The sequence below is a fragment of the Balearica regulorum genome, chromosome 5, assembly GCF_011004875.1.
Source record: "Balearica regulorum gibbericeps isolate bBalReg1 chromosome 5, bBalReg1.pri, whole genome shotgun sequence".
In the NCBI taxonomy this organism is placed as follows: Eukaryota; Metazoa; Chordata; class Aves; order Gruiformes; family Gruidae; genus Balearica; species Balearica regulorum.
In genome coordinates this window covers 51,268,125-51,284,204 of record NC_046188.1, presented here as the reverse complement: position 1 = coordinate 51,284,204, position 16,080 = coordinate 51,268,125, and the positions used below count along the sequence as shown (strand labels likewise).

The 16,080-nt window shown below is 45.7% G+C and overlaps 1 protein-coding gene across 1 annotated transcript in view; it reads right to left on the bottom strand.

The window, feature by feature from the left end:
* The window catches only part of CRACR2B (calcium release activated channel regulator 2B), a 52,667-nt gene that overhangs the window by 27,322 nt on the left and 9,265 nt on the right, over positions 1–16,080 (bottom strand). Inside the window, 2 exon segments of the mRNA XM_075754856.1 lie at positions 3,625–3,736; positions 5,257–5,512. Of these exon segments, the coding sequence (XP_075610971.1) occupies positions 3,625–3,736; positions 5,257–5,512 (368 nt within the window).

Below are 16,080 nucleotides of genomic sequence, written 5' to 3'. Positions count from 1 at the left end.
GAAGCTACTCCAAGGGGAAAAAATATCTGCTATTTGTGTACTTCAAGTCACTTAACTTGACCGCTACTTAGCTCCGTATGTCCAAAACCTAGCAGCTTCTCTCCCGCTCTTAAAATGTGCTCTGAAAAAAACTTGCAGTGTGGAGATACAGGCCCTACTCAGATTAAAACCTGAGGCTCAGGCAGTTAATTAAGGAGATGGGCTTAGATTAGGCACTTTGGAAGTCTGCTTTAAAGAAAGAGTCATTATGTGTCATTGTCTTTATTGCAGCTGGGAAAATTGGGGTAGAGAATGATCTGAAGATTGTTTTGACATCCTAGAAGGATCTGATTGCTTTAAATTGAACATTTTAAAAGTATGCTCTTTTGTCTGTTGTGCAGATGCACCCTGTAACCTCCCAGAGGCCATGCAAGGAGCCCTCTCAAGGAGCAAAGTTGATTGCAGCTTGAACCGCTTCCCTTGATTTCCCCCCTGCACACTCAGAAGGAAGACAGCAATAAGCCAGGCCAGACTCTTGAGTTAGGGGCAAAGATTTCAATGAAGCCAAACACAAAGAACAACCACAAAGAAAAGAAATGCAGAAATTAAGTGTTTTGCCTTAACTGGAGCAAATCCCACAGAGCCAGGCTACCAACACAAGGTGGTACCTGACAATTGGTGGCTGACACAGAAAAATCTTGCCTACCTCTGCCAGCAATGGCAGTGAGGTAGGTACCCTCATGATGTCCATCTATGGCTGTGGCTGGGAGAAATGCCTCAAACAATGAGATTTGGGAATAAGCAAGTCATAACACAGAGGGCACTGTGGATACCAAGGTGCCCAAACAGCAGCTGTTCACCTTCTACACAACACTGGGCAGGAAAGCCCATCACTCCCGAGATGAGTATTGTTTCCGGCAAAGGCAGTAGAACCAGCCAACAAGGCTTCACGCCCACAGGCAGAAACAGGCATAGTCAGCAAGCACTCAAAACATTCCCAGAAGAGGCTGGCCCAAGACACAGCTTTCCATGTTGTGGTGGGTTGACCCTGGCTGGGGGCCAGGTGCCCACCAGAGCCGCTCTATCACTCCCCTCCGTCTCTAGACAGGGGAGAAAAAGTACAACAAAAAGCTTATGGGTCGAGATAAGGACAGGGAGAGATCATTCACTAATTATCGTCACGAGCAAAACAGACTGAACTTAGAGAGGGAATTCATCTAATTTATTACTAAGCAAAACAGAGTAGAGGAATGAAATATAAAACCAAATCTTAAAACACCTCCCCCCACCCCTCCCATCTTCCTGGGCTCAACTTCACTCCCGGCTTCAACCTCCGCCCCCCTCAGCAGCACAGGGGGATGGGGAATGGGGGTTACAGTCAGTTCATCACACGTTGTTTCTGCCGCTTCTTCATCCTCAGGGGGAGGACTCCTCTCTTTGTTCCCCTGCTCCAACATGGAGTCCCTCTCACGGGAGACGGTCCTTCATGACCTTCTCCAACGTGAGTCTCTCCCACAGGCTACAGTCCTACACAAACTGCTCCAGCGTGGGGGTCTCCCACGGGGTGCAGACCTTCAGGAACAAACTGCTCCAGTGTGGGTCCCCCACGGGGTCACAAGTCCTGCCAGCAAACCTGCTCTGGCGTGGGCTCCTCTCTCCATGGATCCACAGGTCCTGCCAGGAGCTTGCTCCAGCGCGGGCTTCCCACGGGGCCACAGCCTCCTTCAGGTGCCTCCACCTGCTCTGGCATTGGGGTCCTCCACGGGCTGCAGGTGGAATCTCTACACCCCCTCATCCTCCCTCCATGGGCTGCAGGGGAACAGCCTGCTTCACCATGATCTTCACCACGAGCTGCAGGGGAATCTTGCTCCGGCGCCTGGAGCACCTCCTCCCCCTCCTTCTGCACTGACCTTGGTGTCTGCAGAGTTTCTTACATCTTCTCACTCCTCTCTCCAGCTGCAAAAGCTCTCCCTAACTGTTTTTTCTCTTTCTTAAATATGTTATCACAGAGGCGCTGATTGGCTTGGCCTTGGCCAGCGGCGGGTCCGTCTTGGAGCCGGCTGGCATTGGCTCTATCAGACACAGGGGAAGCTTCTAGCAGCTGCTTACAGAAGCCACCCCTGTAGCTCCCCACCACCACCAAAACCTTGCCACGCAAACCCAACACACATGTTTATTCAGAGGAAATTTTTACAGCTTCTTTCAAGGGCTGGCTTTTTCTGGCCATTTATATTGAAGCACCAAAAAGACCCCTCTCTCTCCAAGCTGTGAGAAAGCCATGAGCAACCACAATCTGAGCAGTCAGGACATTGCAACTCAAGAGCCTCCTCAATCACTTCTGAAAACCCTAGACCACCTGTGTTCACTTGCTTTGACCCGATCCCATTAACACATCTACGTGTCCAAGGAAGGTGCTAACAGGGTGCAGATTTTCTGAGAGCTTACAACCAGCTAAGGCAAGTAAGCACCCATGGCAAAGGTTATTAGTGCTATGGTTCTCCTCCTTAACACTTCTCGCACTGCTTGTGCTGCTGGATGATGACTCTGGTATAGATTAGTATTCTCCTAGTGTCTGGAAAAGGCAACAGCAAGAGGAAAACAAAAGCTCACTTGCCAGTGTGCTAGCCTACTAACAGGACTCCTACTAATATCCTTGAACAGCACAGCATAAATCAGCTGGAGATGGTTGCCAAGAGGCATATTTCTGTCCCCTCATCCAACGACAGCCCTTATCCAGATGAACAACTGTGAATCACATGGCCAGATACAGGCTGCAGTATGTACCATCTCCAGAAGGAGATGTTCAGAAGCTGGCTCTACCAGGTAGGCAGGTAACAGTTGTGGAAGAAGGCAACACAAAGCCTCAGGAAGGACGATAGCAGAATTGCACACACCTCCAATGATATTCACATAAGCATGGGGCATTGCCCTGCATAGCTGGTACAGCTTCAGCAGTACCACTGTGCTTTCTTTCTTACCAACATAAAGCATCATGTCACAGGTAGGCTTTTTCCTTCCTCTGCCTCTGTGCAGTCCTGTCCTGGTTTCAGCTGAGATAGAGTTAATTTTCCTCATAGTAGCTAGTATGGGGCTATGTTTTGGATTTGTGCTGAAAACAGCATTGATAACACAGAGATGTTTTTGTTATCACTGAGTAATGCTTACACAGAGTCAAGGCCTTTTCTGCTTCTCACACCATCCCACCAGCGGGATAGCTGGGGGCGCACAAGAAGTTGAGAGGGGACACAGACAGGACAGGTGACCCAAACTGACCAAAGGGATATTCCATACCATATGATGTCATGCTCAGCTTACAAGGGACTTGGGGAAGAGGAAGAACAAAGGTGGCGGTGTTCGGAGTGATGGTGCTTGTCTTCCCAAGTAAGCGTTATGTGTGATGGAGCCCTGCTTTCCTGGAGATGTCCAAACACCTGCCTACTGATGGGAAGTGGTGAATGAATTCCTTGTCTTGCTTTGGTTGTGCCTGCGGCTTTTGCTTTACCTGTTAAACTGCCTTTATCTCAACCCACAAATTTTCTCACTTTCACTCTTTCAATTCTCTCCCCCATCCCACTGGGGGGGAGTGAGAGAGCTGCTGCATGGTGCTGAGCTCCTGGCTGAGGTAAAACCATGATAAGTCCTTACCTAGTCCCATGCTGAACTCCACAGGTGTCAGGTATCCATTATTGTTCTGTTCCAAGCTGTCAAAAACAGTCTCCAGCTGTTCAAGCGTTAGGGGGAGTTCACTCTGGAGCCGCTGCAGACAAAAGAATGAACAAAATTAAGACATGACTCTAGTCTTCCTTGTGACTAGCTCCTGTCCCTGCCATCCTCAGCTTTGGCCCACAGTGGCATACCCTTTCAGCACTGCATCCTGGCTGGGATGTGACAGCCTGCCAGTAGAGCTGAGTGATGACACAAAAGCCTTTTTGGACCCACTGATATGGCAATGCTTTCCATTACTGGATGATTCAACCAGAACTGTAGAGAGGGACCTTTGGGTTATTGTGTTTGGAAGGAGCTCAACCCTCTTCCTTCCCCACTTCAGAACTGCTGCCTCTAGTTCACTGCCTGCCTGCCTCCATCCCTGCTCAAGCCCTGCCCAAAGGTGGCTGCCCCCCTGGGGCACTGCCAGCCTCCTGTGACCACTGCTGCTCCCAAGAGAGCTCCCTATGGGCACATCAGCCACCAGCTCCATCTCTTTGGCAAGAAAGGGAGGGCAGACTTGTGGTGTCTGGATTCAGTTCCCAGCTCTCACAGGAAGTCTTGCAGATCATAAACTAAACATTCAGTCCATTACAGAGAGTTAGCTTTCTTCTGTCATCTTCTGCCTGTTGGGACCATATCACTATTCCCACAACATAGACAAGGAGCAGAGAGATTTCCCTTTATAATATATGTGTAGAGCACCTAGTGTGGCGGAGCACCCGAAGAAGCTTCCAAAGGTGTAGAATAAAACCTCATTACTATCCATTAAACATGCAACTGTAGATAAAATCTTAATAAATATTTATTAACATAACTGCACAAAATTAGGCATCACACAACCCAAAACACAGTGAGTCAATAATTAAACCAGCATGGACCTGCCAAGTGTTAATTATAGATGGAGGGAGAGACAGAAGAAAAACAATCCACATGTAACCTTTCTGATAAGCCATTAAAACAAAATTCACAAAGAACTACAGAGATTCTGTTAACAAATACTGGTTTTAAGATAAAGCAGCAAACCATGTTATTCTAGAGCAAAGTTATAGATCAGGCCTAAAGTGCATTTTTGAGATCAGACTTTAGCTATGACTGAAACAAAGTTACAGAGCTTTTTTTGTTAAGAGATTGGTGGATTTTTTTTCATTGTTGACTGTCGGTTGAGGGTTTTTATGGGGGGGAGTGGTGTGGCATGGTGGTTTTTTTTTTGGTTTGGTTTGGTTTTTTTAAATTAAACCAAAGACTTTTTCCCCCAACATTTCCCATCTACTGCATGCTTAATGTTTGTAGGAACTGTTGCAAATGTTTTTTATTTTATGCATTCCTTAAAAATTTGGAATTGCAGTCCCACTTGTCCCAGGAATTCCCTGGAGGTCCAAAGCCCTGCTGGGATTTTTGGTTCCTAGCAGCTGTCTGTGACAGAGCTTGGCTCCCAGAAATCTGAATGAGACAGAGTCCATGTGCACACCCATGCTTACCAAAAGTAAAGACATGACACATTCTCGCCTCTTCTGCCACCCATGACTTTACAGGTCCTCCCAGGAAAGGGGAAGGATTTTTTTCCCTCACCTGCATGTCCACCTTGGTGATAAAGCCCTTCTCATCCTTGTCACACAGCTGGAAGAGCTCCCTTGCCTTCTCAAGCATCTCCACCTGCACATCTTCCAATTCACTCATTTTGCTGGAAGGAGAAGCACCAGGAGCCACCCCATCCTCCTCATCCCCTTCCTCTTCTCCTTCCCAGGTGACGTATCCCAAGAGCACTCCCCTCTGGTTCTCCATCTTCTCAAAGTCTTTTCCCCCAGGGCAGGGGCAAACAGAAGAGCTGCGGGGCAGGAAACAGAGAAACCCCAGTCAACCGTGACCCTCAACTTCCACCCTATACATCATCTGGTTATGTGCCTTGCAGGTTTGAAAGAACAATATTCAGCATCTGTATCTGTTACTGCAGGGGAGAGGAAGACAGTGTGCAGAGAGTGTGTGTCAGAGGTACACACCATACATAGGTACACACTGTACAAAACATGGGTGTAACCAAGCCTACCACACAGTCATAACCCTCGACACTGTGATGGGCTCCAGACCCTGCACTGAGCAACAATGCTCTTTCGCTATCTCTCCTCCTCTGGCTGAGACCTACAGGGCAGTCAGAGTTCTCTGCTGGTGAAAGCCAGGTACCAAGGGAAGGTTTCAGCAAAGATGAAAGGATAGGAAGGGAATATTAAAGCATGCAGGTAAATCTGCGTGGGAGCACAGTGATAGTCCCACATTAGCTGAGACAGGGGGCTCGAACACTGCGAGCAGGGCCAGCTCCCAGCTCTTGCGCAGCTCTCTGGATCCCCTGACCAGGATGCTTCTCTCTGGTCTTGGTTCCTCTGGTAATAACATGGGCTTTTCATCCTCCTGTTGCTTTTCTGCACCACCTTTGAACACCAAACCTGCATCACAACTGCAAGAACCCAGTGCGGGACAAAGGCAGACAGGAGGAAGATCTCTGCAAGTGACAGAGGAAAGAGCAGAAATGTCTCTCCCAGCCCTCTGCTGCCCCAGTCCCCTGCCTGGCTTTCCACCTCTGACATTTTCTTGTTAACACTTCCCAAATAGCAACTCCATCTCCTTTCATGTTATTGCAGCACAAAGAAAGGTCAGACAATTCCTACACTGGGAAAAATTTAATAAACTGAGCACTCCCGCTCCCCTTGCCTCCCAGCCTCTGAGAGCTCGTAAGCTGCCAAACAGAATTTTAATCTGAAATGTTCACCTTTATAGGAAGGAAACCACACGACTATGGAGACATTTCAGAGGCCAAAGAAAATAATTTCCATTACTTACAAGTACCTAAAAGGCTAGGAACAAGAGCACCCCTATAAGCATAGCACTGTGATTGTCAAGACGTTGTACACACATCCCCACCCCACCCCACCTTCTGACTTACTCATGCCCCATAACACTCTCCAGCTTTCCTTCAGTAACACCACCACATTTTTTAAGCCTTGTTGCACTGATTGTTTTAGACTTCTCCTTCTGCAGATTTGTGTTCTGCATTGCAGGGCAGAAGTGAGCTGTGCAAGCAGGCTGAGAGCAGATTTAAACAGTACTAGACAAAGAGGGCTTGAGGGTTGGTTGTTTTCTTTTTAATCTCCAAGAAATTAAAAGCCACGTACAGATGCTGTGATAACAAGTTAATTCTGTTTGCACTCTTAATACAATGGGAGGATAAAGAACATGATGGCCAGGAAGAATGTCACATGCAAGAACTATATGAAGCTGACACAAAAGGAGAAGGCAATTATGCACCATGCTATTTGACTCCATTTGTTACTGCTGGTTCATGAGCCAGAGGGTGGTTCTGCTTCAAAGAACAAGCAGAATGCTTCACTCCCCCTTTCAGATCAGTGTTTTTTCAGGGCATCTCCATTTAGTGTCACTTGAGAAGATACTTACTTGAAATTCTGCATAAAACTACCTATAAATGGGTACTATTATATGTTTCTAATCAAGCAGACAGCCCTGGCAAGAAATGGACACAGAGCGAGCCACAAGCTTTGGGGAATACTGGAAAGGAAAGGAGGGAAGAAAGCATGAAAAGAGAGAAGGCAGGGGTGTCTTTCTCTCTTGCTCTTTTTCAAACCAACCCTCCTACCAAGCTTTTTTTTGTGTTATGGAGGCAACACAGCAAAATTTGGAGACTAAAGGTTGATTCTATCCATTACCTGGACAGTCAGCTTGCTTCTGATGGCAAGTCTGTATGCGTTATTAGTAAAGAGGTCAGAAAGAACTCCAGCTTACTTTTCACATTCAAGTAAAAGTTGCAAAGTTGGCCTTGAAAGGAAAAAAGACATAAATATCTTATGCTGCATAGATCTTACAGGTGATTGCAGTGAGGAATCACATAGCTACACTGATGAATGATAACTATTGGCTGCTACAGGCCACCTTGCTGAAGCTTTTTGTCAGACTCTTTCCTGCGACTAGGACAGTCTCAGCACAAGCAGCACCCTGTACCAGACGGTGAGTGCAGGCAGCAGCAGGGGAGGAGACGAAATGGGAGTTCAAAGCAAGAGCCATAACAGAATTGCAGAAAACAGGCACAATAAGAAAAAGTGCAAATAAAAAATACGTTTTCTGAAACATCCCTCTAGCTGCCTAAGAGACACTGAGGTCCCCAGAAGTAAAGATGATCTTTCTTGTTAGCAGCTTCATCATTTCTATTTCAAAACCCAAAGCAACCCACACAGATGACATCCCCCCAGCTCCGCTGCAGCAAACAAAAGGCTATACGAGGAGGATGTTCTGTTCTCTCTTGGAAACACATTTGCAAGGTGAAATTGGACTCATTACATCACTACCTCTAGCATCTCCTCATTTTATCAAAAGTCCAGCTGTACTGTAGGTCCCAAACATTGGCTGAGCTAAAAGCCTCCTAATTAGAAGAGCTAGGAGCCTGACATGGACAAGAGTCTGCAAGGATTTCACTCACATGTAAAAGACCAAGCCCATTAATTCAATGTTCAGAGTGCAGAGTCTCTTGCTGAAGCTGCTACAAGTGGCTTCAAGCCAGATGTGTCTCTGTCAATGGTGAGACAGCACATGTAGATGAACAAAGTGGCAAATAAGAGGGAGTCCCAGTAAGCAAAATACGCTACAGCTCTGATGGACTTCTCTCCCAGAGGTCTTCGAGAAGCTCTTTGTCTCCATCCCTGTTTGTAAGGGTATTGCATGGCATAAATGCGGAGGAGGCACAAAGCAGATCTCAGTCTAACAAGTGCTGTTATACCTTCCCCCGTTACAGATCATCGCTGCAAACTAGTGGGAAAGAAAGTTCATCAGCAAGATGCAGAACATCACTGAAGGACAACTTTGAAAGAGGCTGAGGTCACTACAGTACTAAAACTGGGGACTGATACCCAGAGTTCATCTAGCCCAGCATCGTGCCCTCAAACAGTGGCCATGAATAGCTGGTAAGAGAATAACAGCAGGACAAGCACAGAGAAGGCTACCCTGAAGAGATCTGCCAGCCTCCAGCCACTGTCAGCCTGGGGTAATTCCTGACCCACATGGTTCTTCCCTTGTCTTCCAAGATACTTGTCCAGCCTCCCTTTGAATCTGTATGAAAACATTCACTGTTCACATGGATGTGCTGATAGAAGTGGGGCGCCTGCTGTAACCAGTGGGTGCTGACAAAACTTCATGAGACTATTCCAGTTTTCTGGGTACATGGTTTGACCAGCACCCACTTCGCAAGAGACAGGATTCCAGCTTCAGCTCAAACAAGTGCTTCCTGCCACCTTCACATCTGGGAACTTTGGCAGAGGGCAAAAACTGGGCCTGGGAGATCTATCAGGAAGATGGAAGTGCCAGAGACATTGGAGGACCAACAGGCTCCAATTGCTCTGGCCAGCCTTGGTGTGTAATATTCTTCTGCAGCCCCTTCTTCCCACCCCAGGGGTTTGGCTGCCTGTGCTCAAGGTCAGCTCTGATACTGCACAGTCCAGATTTGGGCAGTGTCCAACACCTGAACAACCTGACACAGAGCTCGAGAGAAAGCTCCAGATATCTCCTGCCACGGTGTGTCCTGGGGCCCAGCAAGCAAAAATTCACCCTGCTCCTGCAAGACAACTTTCCCAGAGCCTGGAAAGCAAACACAGATCTTAGACACAGCACAGAACAGGAAATTCAACTGCCAGTGAAGACAGCTAACACCAGGTCTTGCATTTCTATACAGCAGTAACTCAGACCAGTCTTACGTGCATATTTTAACCACCTGAGGCATAAACTGCACTTTGTCCTGTGCAAAGCTGTGCCAGAAAGTCATCTGGATCCCATGGGCATGGCATTCTTTGGGGAAATCACAAGACATGAATTTTAATCCTCACTCAGCTTGCCACATGGCCCTGGGTAAGTCATATCACCTGTCTATGCTTATAGATTGTCAGCTCCTCCAATTTGATTCTGATGCTTGTGACAACTGGCACTTTATTTTAAGACTTGGTTCCTGGACACTGATAATTACATGTGAAACTCAAGCATCAAAATAGTTTCAAAGCCTCAAAGCTGAAGAATGAAAGACTTGAACACAGAACTTGGAGAAACTGCAGATTTCAACAAATAGAAGAATAGACCAAAGGTGCTTTCCTGGAAAGGGGAGATCCCACTTTCAAGATACTGTAACAGTGTCATGGTTTCCAATTTATTGTCTCTGAAAGCTTCTTGTAGCAGTAAGCAGTGTTAAAGAGGTAAAGAAAAGTCATGGCTAAAATGCTGTCAGCAGCCAAGCCCTTATCTACGTGACCGTGACCACTGTGTGCGCATGACAACTTTGGGTGTTGGTTTTTTTTTTTTCCACAGCCTGATGACAAGGATGAGTGGGGAGCACAGCCAAATTTTCCACAGCTGGTCCTCAGATGGCCCCAGTCACTGGAGAGCACTGCACACACACTGAATCCACAGCATTCCTAGCAATCCTGTCCCAATGCAATACAATGAATCAACAGTTAACAAAGGAGGAAGAACTAAGCACGACTGGCTAAGTGGCTTACCCAGGATTACAGAGGAAGTCTGGTGTTTGGGTCCTGTGGAGCTATAAGGGAAAGCAAGTTTTTGCTTTCCTGTACCACTGAATTTTTGGTGATGTGGTGGTAGAAGGGAATACTAAAGAAGAATCGTGATAGGCACATAGTAGGTACCCAAGGTGTACCACAAACTCAAGTGCTCAGATACTTGCTGGGAAGTTTCCCAAAAGACATCCTCCTTTTCTGCCTAAGACAGTATTATTAGAAACAACGAAAACACCCTCATACTAAAGCTAAATATTAAGCCATTTATTTAAACAGATCAGAAGAACACACACCCTTTCCCTTCTGGTGCAGAAAAAAAGCGTCTTACAACTTCAAGGGAAGGAATTCACCGGGTGTTTAGTTGTGCATTGATCATGCTCTTCCTGATGAATGAGACAAGTTTGACCCTGTGCACGAGAGGACATTACACAAAGAGAAGGAAATGAAGGGCTGGGGTAAGGGATCTCTGCAGCAGAAGCCTGTTAATTCAGCAAATTATAAACACACAGCAGAAGCATGCCTGGGGCACACCAGGATATGGTAGTACAAAGCATTTGTTCCTCATGGAATGGCAACATTTCTCAGCAGCAGCTGAGTAACAGGTACTTTAAAAGAAAAGGGCAATATAAGCTTCACAGGTCCTTATACTATTTTATATCAAACATATGCCACTTGCTCTGCTTGTTCTACTTTCCTTTCTCCTCCAATGTTTTGAAAGCCAATAGTTACTAAAAAGGTGCTCCTTGTAGGACACAGTCACATCTACACAGCCCAGATTCTATAGTACTGTGAGATTCAGTGATCCAATGCACTTATTTACAATTACGCAGAAAGCACATATTCTAAATGCATTGACAAATGCATTACAGCCATACAAATCTGACGAGGTGAAGGCAGAGCAGAGGCCTTGCCAGGGAACAACACTGACCCCATGTCAAACTAGCTTCCACGGAGGCTGAATTTCCAAAAGCTGCTCAGAGGGAACTAGGCACCCATTTAGTGGAAAATGTTTTAAAAGGCTCTGCCATAGTGCCTGAAAAGGCTGGGAGGAAAGCCAAAAGAAAATACTTATTTCTCAGTGTACTTTGTCAAAAATTAATTTTGCTCTTTCCCTTGTCTGGGAAATTTCTTTCCATTGTTTGGAATTTGTTTGGGTGGTTGTTGGGTTCTCCCTTCCCAAAGGGAATGGCAGGAAAAAAAAAACCACTGAAAAAATATAAAAATATCAATTGTTTTGCAAAGGTTTTTTTTTCTTTAAAAAAAACAACTAAGAAAACCCATACACACCCTGGGCAGGGAGCCTGAAATCAGGTGTAGTATCTAGAGCTACACTTCACTCTCTCTCTCTGTCTCTCTTAATTGCATGCACTTGATTGTACCCCTTTAAGGGAACAGGAAAAAAACCAGGAACCTTTGTGGTGTTTACTCAGGAGAAGATTAGCCTAGCTTGATAGCCCTGAGCTAACACATGCTGCAGTATCGATGGATGACTTCATCATGGGATATGCCAGTACGATACAGAGGTATATCCCAGAAACAAGGACAGCTGCAAGGGGCTCAATCATTCTGAATACACCTTAAAAAAGGTGCTCTGCTGCAATTCACTGTGTTCATCACCAAAGTTCATCAGAGGAACACTTCTTTGACTTATCATACCAACTTCTTGATCTTTGCCAAAAAAACTTGCTATGGAGAAACTTGTTTCATGCCAACTCCATGCTCCTGTCTGCAAGCAGCTTGAGATTGGTAACAGTTCTCTTTTTTTTTTTAATTTCAAGAGGTGAACAAATAAACTTCTTAAAACTACACTCACGGATGCTTCCCGATTCAACAACACAACAGAAGGCACCAACACATGCCAAGAACCATCAATGTAATAAGTCTTCAACAAAGGCAGGTATCCATGACATACCAAAACAATATTCTTTCCAGAAATTGCCACAAATCCTCCATGACACCCACGTGCTATCCCCCAGCTATGCCCATCGCAAGCCAGCGACACTTCGCAGCTCTCTCACACTGGCACAGTGTCACAGCATTAGCACTGTAAACACTGAGGGCACATGTTTGCACTGGAACTGCTCCTACTAATTGGGGTTTTGGCTTTATTGGGTTGTTTTGCTTGGGGAGTAGAGAGACAAAGCATCAGTTTTTCCTCTAATGATATTTGTGCCAAGAGTTACTTCTCAACAATTAAAAGCAAAATCCAAACCACATTTTTTCCATAAACAGCTAATGGTCTTGGATCTGTCAATATAACTATCACACAGCTGATTTTTCAGAAAATAAAGAGGACACCTGCAATAAGACATGACAAATAGCAACAGCTAGTTTAAAACCAACTCATTTTTACAAATTCCTGTGCTTTATAAAAGCTTACAGGTTTCCTGAACCTTTTTTTTTTTAAAAAAAAGACTGTACAGAACAGAACATTGCAACATCTCATACAATCCAACACAAGGATTAATCTTACATGGAATGGAAAAAATAGCAATATTTCACCCTTTGACTTCAAGAAAAATTAATTGTATTTCCATAGGCTGAAGATCATGCTGCACATCCACAAAGGACATGGTTAGCCAGCAATAAGTAAGTAAATATTAGTCAAGTAGAAAAGGCTCTGAGCAGTATCAAGTTTCCCACTGATGCCACCGCTGTTAATGTTCTACCACAAATATGCAGTCGTTAGAGGACAGAGGCAATCAGCTCAAGAAAATAATTGAGAAAGACAGGATATTTTAGCTGTGAAGAGATAGTACAGCCTTTATTCACGTTAGCTGAACACTGCTAACAGTAATGTGAAGTTGAAGGTAGATGCTGCTTTGAGTTCAGCAATCAGTAGGAAGATTATGCCTGCATTAACACCAAGTATATGTTGACCGCAAAGTAAGGACTTTGCTCTGCTGGTGATACTTACTGGCAAGGCAGGTGGCAAACAAACTTTCTTTGCCAGCCCAGATGTGGGAAAAGGAGAGAAGACAGAGGACTTGGCACTTGACATCAGACACACTGGATCATTTTTGATTCAAAGTGAACACTGAGCACAGGAGCCCAAGCAAAGATCTCTCCTCCTGTTTTCCAAGGGGTGGTGCAGCAAGCGGGAACACCCCATAAGGAAGACAAGCTCCAGATCTAAGCTGGCATTCAAAGCTCTTCAAATAGTCTTTACAGGAAATTACATAAATCCAGGGCAGCTTCTCAGTTTGTTTAATTGAACATCACTGGCGATTTCCTCCTGCCTTACCAACCCTTTTACAAAGGGAGCACTTGCATGCAGAGCAGGTTGTACCAGAGACAACAATCAGAAGTCAGTGCACTTCTGATGGGCTCATGCCACTTGTTATTGAACAGCAAAGATGTCATCCAGGAACGCTCAGCATATGACGAGCACCACCTTGGCTGCTGCAGCTCACCAAGGACACATCAGCAGAAATGCTGCTGTGGAGACTCTTTTCACACCCTGAGGGCAGCTGAGCCACCGGTACACAAGGCTCTTCCCCTGCCCTCAGGAACACAACCACACTTGGTGTCCTGCAGAGAAAATTCATACTGAAAGGAGGCATCCCTCAGTCCTGTGCTGGTGGAGAGCTAGACACACTCCATCAGTGTCCTCGAAGTACTTCAAGGGCAAAATTACATCATGCAGAAACAGCCATTTGTTGAGTAAGTAGGTAATAGGTTTTAATGGATGCACAAAGTTTCAAATGCAAAAATTTGGGGTTTTGCGGAGTTGCCCACATAACTAATTCCCAAATGGCAGAAATAGGGAAGAATTGTCACCAGTCACTGTCGTCTTTAAGAAAAGAATACAGGAGCCTCAGATAAAACTGGGTGGTGGCAGTTGCACATCAAACAGAAGGAAGCACTTGTCTGCAACTATTAAAGCATGGGACTCACTGACACGGGATGCTGAGGATGTCACAGGTGTTCATGGGCTGCAGAAGTGGCTGGTTGTTTCTTCCCTGGATTTGTCCATAAAGGACTATTACACAAAACATCTGTTATGGTGAAAATTTTCTGAGCCACAAACTGCCAAAAGAGCGTACTAGGAAAGTATCGTTACACATTTATGCTGGGAAGACTGGGGTATCTGCCCTTAGCTGCTGTCGGGGAGAAAGTGCTGGTTCAGCCTGGCCGTTCCTCAGCATAAATAGAGGCTGCTTTCTCATCAGCAGGAACCACCCTCAAAGTACATGGAGTCTTCTGCCAAAAGGACCTCGACATTTACTGCATTTTCATCAAGGACGTTCCTAGGAACTGGACTTGGTACTCCAACAGCCCAAGGTCAAGCTTCTTCCCACAACTATCACTGCCATCAGACCCATCACTTGGGTGCTGAACTCAACTCAGACCTCCCTTTTGAGTCCTCAGATTCTAGCTGTCTATGTAATAACAGAACAAAGATTTTCCTTTCCAACAAGAAGCTGAATCTCTCTATGACAGCCATGCACCTTGTCTGACCTCAGCAGGAATCCTCCTGGGCTGCTGTTACCTACACACACTCATCCAGCAGAGTCTGTAGGTATTCTTTCACTAGTTCTCACCTCTGTTGTAAGAGAGGGAAACAATTGGTGTAGCTTTGTGGGGGATGATCTCTCTGTCACACAACCTCGGGATGCTGAACGAGAAAGGTGTTGGCTGCCACATCTAGTTGGCTCCCGGTCTTGATATGTCACTCCTTCATTAAGTTTCCCAACAGCCACTCACTGTCCTGAGCTCAAGCCCCTCCTGGCCAGCTGCAAGGTTTCCTCAGCTGCTTCAGTGCCCTCTTTGCACAAAGGCTAAATATCCTGCAACAACCCCATCTCACCTGGAGTACCACAGGTATAAGTTCAAAGAAGCGGGACAAGAGCCTTCTCTTTCTTGATTGAGATCTTTTATCTTCAAATCAACCTCATACAAACAAAAATTCATAGCCTTATGTTGTCCTCAAATAGCTCTGCTGCCACACACACGCACAGATAAAATTCAAACCAGAACATAAGACCACCTAATCCTCTTATAAAGGAGAAACTTCTTTTTGATAAAGCACCCACCCACATTGCTTACTGAATACATGTGATTGATAGACAGTGATTTCTTCTCCAGCTGAGCCAGCAAGTTCTCTGCAGCACTTGAAATCTCCTTATCCAGAGGGCTACAACTGCAGGGGGGATTTGTGAAGTTCAACCACGTTTTCCTCATCCCAGGAAATTCACCTCCACTCTCTTGAGAGCTGGACACAGTCATCTCACCACTACAACCTTTTCTGGGACCAGGGGGAGAAACTTTACCTCGCTACTCTGAATCTGCAAGATGCACTTAAAGAACAAAAACGGTTTGCAAATATTAACAAGTCGGAATGAGTAATGAGTATGGAGAGGATTTCTAGGCACCACAAGTCCCTGGAGAAGCCTCTCTGTGGCTGGTGATATATTGGTTTTGCCCAGGAGCAATGTATGGGACCCATGGACAGTTTGACCTTTCTGCAAATGCTATTAAAACAACAAACAGAGCCAAGGCAGCTGGGTGAAGCTGATTTCCAAGATGACAGTTAACACGTTCTCTGCCTCACAGAGATGAAAATGGCCATATGCACAGATCTGTGACACTTGGAGAGCTCTCAGCTAAGGATCCATATAAAGGGAAAGATTCACCCCTTCCTGTGCGCTAAGGAGGTGCTGGCTGTGCTATGCAAAATACCTTTCATGAAAAACCAGTGTAATCTGTGCACTGGAAAAGGATTAAATCAATGCCCTGAGTAAAGACACCTCTTAGCTGTCAGACTGTTCAGGGGCCACAGGTGAAGTCTTGGATCCGGCAAATCCACACTCCCTCTCCCTAAAGAAGAGAGGTT